The sequence below is a fragment of the Sinocyclocheilus rhinocerous genome, unplaced genomic scaffold, assembly GCF_001515625.1.
Source record: "Sinocyclocheilus rhinocerous isolate Xijiao unplaced genomic scaffold, SAMN03320098_v1.1 scaffold1603, whole genome shotgun sequence".
Lineage (NCBI taxonomy): Eukaryota > Metazoa > Chordata > Actinopteri > Cypriniformes > Cyprinidae > Sinocyclocheilus > Sinocyclocheilus rhinocerous.
This window is the reverse complement of record NW_015623880.1, coordinates 20999-26637: the sequence shown is the minus strand read 5'-3', so window position 1 is coordinate 26637 and position 5639 is coordinate 20999. Positions and strand designations below refer to the sequence as shown.

Below are 5639 nucleotides of genomic sequence, written 5' to 3'. Positions count from 1 at the left end.
TTCATTTCGGCATCTAGTTTTTGTGTAGTGATGAAAAAAGCAGAAAGTGTCTCTACTGTACTCAGTCTACCCTACATATGTGTGTATATGTATATGTATATGTATAGCCTATGTATATGTATATGCAGCCTATATATGTGAGCTGCATTCGGGTTATAATTCATGTCAGAACTATAATGATCAACACATAATCTGTTTTTATTAAAATCATTGGCTTCATGAATCTGACTCCAAAACCTCCTGATTCATTCTCACCTGTTTTTCCCCCTTGCACTTGTACTTACACATACAGTTCAGTGTTTTTCACATAAATTCTGTAAATATGAAAGCAATAATATATAAATGCATATGAAGACACCTGCATATTCATAATTTTATTCATAACTTTAATCTTTAGAAAAAGAAATGTTTTATTATTATTCTTTTCCCACATGAATAAACATATTACTATATTATCAACATTACATAATAGGACAATAATTGTTTAAAAAAGAAGGGGGAAAAGTGTAAATGATACCAGGCAAAATGTATATTTCATGCCTTCAAATATTTCCCTTTTCTAGCTTCTAACTGTATAGAATATTTATGTGCAACAAAAATCTTTAATTATTATGTAGTGCTAAGTTTTACTTCCTTTCTTAATAAAAGTAACATTACACAAAATATTTCATAAACAGCAAAAGCATAACATACTTCAGCTACTTGTACTTATTCACAGGTCACACAGCGATATTGAGGAAGACATACTGAACCAAAACCCAGGATGAAGGGGCTGAGTGAATGTGGTCTGGACTCTGTGTAAGAGGGTCATCTTGTCAGAAATGTCATAAAAGCAGAGAAATCCAGCTTTGTAGTCAACACACACACCTATTTTAGAGGATAAAGGGCCTGAGATCTCAGTTTTATTATTGTCATGCCAGATACAAGGTGTTGGAGAACATTCCAGACTCCAGGACTGACTGTTGTGTCCAAACCAATGCACACGATCCTGTCCTTTTCTTCCCACCCCTTTATATGAAACAGCAATGTAGATCCCCCATATTCCTTTTTCCCATTCAACTTCCCAGTAACAGCATCCAGTTATACTTTCTTTGCATAGCACCTGGGGCCAGAAATCAAATCTGTTTGGATGCTGAATATACGATCGTATTGTCTCACGGCACGTTGCTTTTCTGTTGTTTTCAGAAATTCGGAGTTCATCGTGTGCAGTGGTGATGTCCAGTGTAAACTTCTGATAATCTGGAGATAAAAGCAGACACAAAGCCACAAATGTGTACATTATCTTTGAAGAGAACAGATTAGTGACATTTTTTAATAAATTAACCACAGTTTTACAACATTATGTGAGTTTATGTACAGTACATTATGTGTAACTTACACCGTAGAAAATCCTCACTGGTTATTGGCTCAGAAGGAAATCTCAACTGAAAATTTGCAACTGTAAACATACAGATAAAATAGTGCATTATTATTGCTAATCTATGCGAACCTTTCACTTGTGTACACTTATATAAATATTTTTTTCTTTCACCATTTGAAATAATTTTGTACTCCTTGCCAAATTTCTGCAATTCCATTTTAAGATCAGAAAGAGACTTCCTCACAAGATCAGGTTTAATGTGCTGACTGACAGTTACGATGGGCGAATTCACAGATGCAGATAGTGACGATAGAAACTGGAAATGCTGTAGAGTGAAATACCAAACAGACTGACATATTTACACATTTTCCGACTACTAAAATACATTTTTACATTTAAAAATGCTAAATTTAAAGGTGTTAAGAGTAATATACAGTATATGGCAAAAAAGTAGCAATTACCTTTAGGAAATAAACATTATTATCCGTGTTTAAAAGCTTCTGTAGCTCAGTGTCTCTCCTGTGGAGCTCAGCAATCTTCTGCTCCAGCTGCTCATGAAGTCGCACAACTCGACTATATTCCATCTTTTCTTGAGCTCTGATCAGCTCTGCTACCTCAGAGCGTGTTTTCTCAATGGTGTGGATCAGTTGAGTGAAGATCTTGTCATTATCCTCTAATGCAGCCTGTGCAGAGCACTGTTAGAAAGCAGAGTGAGCTGTACTCTTAAAAATAATGATTCCAAAAGCATGTTTTCACAACAATGCATTGAAGAACCACTTGGGGTTCCCCAGAGAACCTTTCAGTGAACAGTTCTTAAAAGAACCATTATTTTCTTAGTGTGAAGAACATTTTATTAATCTAAAGAACCTTTTCTACTGTAAAGAACCTTTTGTGGTATGGAAAGGTTACATGAAGGTTAAAGGCTCCTCATGAAACCACCTATGCCAATAAACTAATTTTTTTTTTTAACTTTATTTTTTATTTTAAAAAAAAACTTTATTTTTAAGAGCGGGGCATCTCTCATTATTCCTCTCATTCAACCTCTTCAGTTACATCCATTCAAAGTAGCAGTTGAATTTTGTGGTTCTCTACATTTGTTTAACTTATCCATCCAATTTATAAGCTATAATGAAAAGCTATTGCATTCAAATTCATATTTCTTTCAATAACATACAATTATAATTTTAGGTACCGTAAAGTGTCAATTCTACTGTACCAAGAACGTGTACAAGTTTAAACCATGTTGCATGTAACTTTTATTTTGCTCACTGCTAATTTCTTAGCAAGATTTCTTGATGATACTATTTTAATTAATCAACAGGTCACATGTAACTGTACAGGTTATAATGTGTTTATCTCTCTTATCTATTCATCTACACATGTTTGCTCCTGCAGTGGTTGTTCTTACCTTTAGTGTATCCAAAGACCGTTTCAGCTCATCCAGCTCTTTCTGTTTGTCCTTGATTCTTTGCTGTACTTCCCTTTGCTTTTCTGCAATCTCAGTCTTTAGGGGGGGAAATGTAGCTACATATTAAAACATATTCCCTGACTGGTCTAACTAGTTTACTGCTATGATCATGTGCTCTCATGCAACTTTCTTTTTACAGCATTTTACAACCATTTTACCTCAGGGAACTGATGGAAACATCAAAAATCATTTGATCCCATCAAGTCAGGCATATAACATGAACAAGTTCTCACCTGTTTTGCCATCCTTTCTGTTTCAGCTTCAACCGTATCATGTCCTTTGTGTTCATTCAATACACACGAAGCACAAATACATTTCTGGTCTGTACGGCAATAGAATTCATTGAGTTTGTCATGTTGGGAGCAGTTGTTTTCCTGCAGGTCTGGGGAGGCTTCGATCAGCTTGTGTCTCTTCAGATAGGTCACTGTGGTGTGAGGTATTAAGTGGCTTTCACAGAAGGAAGCCAGACACATTAAACAAGACTTGACGGCTTTGTGTTTTCTTCCAGTGCATTCATCACACCCTACATCTCCAGGTCCAGCATAGCTTGGATCCGAGGGATGGTTTGAAGAAGATAGCTCCACTTTTTTCATTCTCTCAACCTTGATGAATCTGCGTGGAACAGGCTTTGGAGCGAACGCCTCACCACACTGAGGACAGCTGTGGGATCCCTTTGGACTGTACTGCTTCAGACTGTGAATGCACGCCGAACAGAAACTCTGTCCACATTTACAAGTCACTGGATTTTTCAGTAGATCTTGACAGACTGGACAGCTGTCCTGGTCCTTTTCTGATGTCCTAATACTGGCGTCTGCCATATCACTGAGAAAGCGAAGTGTACTTACTGGGCTCCTCTTTGAGAGTGTGCTGTTTATTTTAGAATGATGAGCATTTGTTCCCAGAAATAAAGTTTTCTCATTCCATCTGCATACTTTCACTTCTGTGAAATATGCCACTTCAGACATTCGTTTCTTCCTTGTGGTCCACTGATATGCACGTAGACCTTTTCAACACAGATCAGTGTAAACCTGGCTTCAAAGAGCTCCTTCTGACCAAACACCGGGTAGAGATGGCTGAGCTTACAGTACATATTGTATAATACTAAGTGCTGCTTCTTAAGCCTGGCCTATTAAAACAAGTGTATACTACCATAATAATGTATATACATACTTTGTTATGATGCTTACATAAAATAAAAAAAAAGTGTGATATAAAAATCTAAAAAAATATTGTGAGACTATTGGTCATAAATCTCAAATGTCTAAATGTCATTCATAGTGCAAGTGGCACTAAAAATAATACACCTATTGAAATTCGGTGCAGTGAAAACTGATGGTAATTATGATCAGTCAGCGATAGAATTAAATACAAACACTGTTTAAATAAGAAAAGAAACAGGAAGTTGTAGTTTCTAAGGAGTAACAGCTAAGAGGAAACAAAGAATTAAGACACTGTTGACAGACTGAGTGAAAACGAACCATGAGGGACTGTTTATATCTTTTTCTCTTTATGCTTCATTTCAGTACAGGTGAGTTTAGATTTTGCGTTATTTAAGGGGACTCATTGTGAGATCATTGAGCAATGAATATAGATCTGCTTTAAGACAGTAATAATAATAATAATAATAATTCATTGAAGCTTGATGGCAGGAATAGATAATTAAATTATAATTTTTCTACAAAAGACTGTTCACATCTGCATAGCTTTGAATTATTAGACAATTTGAGAGACATTCCAGCTGAAATGCATCTCTGATCTGAAGGGAAACACAACCTATTAAATGGACATGTTTTATGTTATGTTTTGTGATTAATCAGAAGGTCTATGAAGCCCATATTTATAACACATTATAAAGCTATTCTTAAGGCATTATAATGAATGCATAATGCATTATAAAAAAATTATAATATGTTGTTTCATCTCATAAATAATCATAACAATTATAATACATTATAAAACTTACTTCTTTGTGGTTATAACTTTTATGAGTATGCTTATTTATAACACGCAATGAACACCATTTTAAATCCACTTAATTTATAATGGATTATAAATCTCATATCTTGACATTATTTATTTAAGACTGTCACAGTATCTTACTATCATGCTGATACTGCATTAAATATGGTTAAATGCAAATGTGCCATATAACACATTCATCTGATCAAATATCTGATCTTATGGCTGTTTAAGAAAAAATATTGTTTTATTTATTATTATTGTTGTTGTTGTTATTATTTATAATTGGTCTTTGTCTGCTTTAAGTAAAGTAACAAGTTAACAATGGCAAGATATGAGACTTATAATACATTATAACTATGGGAAATATAATCTAATGTAAGTGGATGCATTGTGTTCATTGTGTGTAATAAATCATCATACTCTTAAAAGCACAAATAAGTAAATATTATAATGCATTAAAACTGTTGTTATGATTAATCATGAGATGATATTGCATATAAGTTTTTTTTTATAATACATTATGCATTTATTATAATGCCTTAAGAATACCCTTATAATGTATTATAAATACAGGCTTCATAGAAAGTGTTACCGGGTGGCTCTCTGTTTGAAACAGGGAAGCAGTGCAAACAAATTAAAAAAGTATTTGTGAATACTACTACTACTACTACTAATAATAATAATAATAACCCAAATCTGATGAGATTTGAGTAACATTGTGTTGTTCATTAACTACTATTAAGGTTTAAATTATGCTTGTACCCCTGAAGCGATCTTTTCAGCTTTTATTTTTCCTGGTTATTATATATTCCAGTAAAGCTCATTTGAATGCTCTGGATAAACTCTTTT

At 34.0% G+C, this 5639-nt stretch overlaps 2 protein-coding genes across 2 annotated transcripts in view; both read right to left on the bottom strand.

Annotated features, from left to right (window-relative positions):
- Positions 1-712: 712 nt before the first annotated feature.
- Positions 713-1358, bottom strand: LOC107737377 (tripartite motif-containing protein 16-like). Its single transcript, XM_016548864.1, has one exon. It carries the CDS (start codon positions 1277-1279, stop codon positions 713-715), a length of 567 nt encoding a protein of 188 aa, XP_016404350.1. The 5' UTR covers positions 1280-1358.
- A 49-nt stretch (positions 1359-1407) lies between these two features.
- Positions 1408-5639, bottom strand: part of LOC107737368 (tripartite motif-containing protein 29-like) — a 5931-nt gene continuing 1699 nt past the window's right edge. Inside the window, exons 2-5 of the mRNA XM_016548852.1 lie at positions 2769-2864; positions 1822-2055; positions 1552-1685; positions 1408-1438 (exon numbers count right to left, since the gene is read on the bottom strand). Of these exons, the coding sequence (XP_016404338.1) occupies positions 1408-1438; positions 1552-1685; positions 1822-2055; positions 2769-2864 (495 nt within the window). The remainder of the gene's footprint in view (positions 1439-1551; positions 1686-1821; positions 2056-2768; positions 2865-5639) is intronic.

What these genes read in the sequence shown, in the direction of transcription:
- LOC107737377 (XM_016548864.1), bottom strand. Translation starts at nt 1,279, where the DNA reads ATGTACACATTTGTGGCTTTGTGTCTGCTTTTATCTCCAGATTATCAG.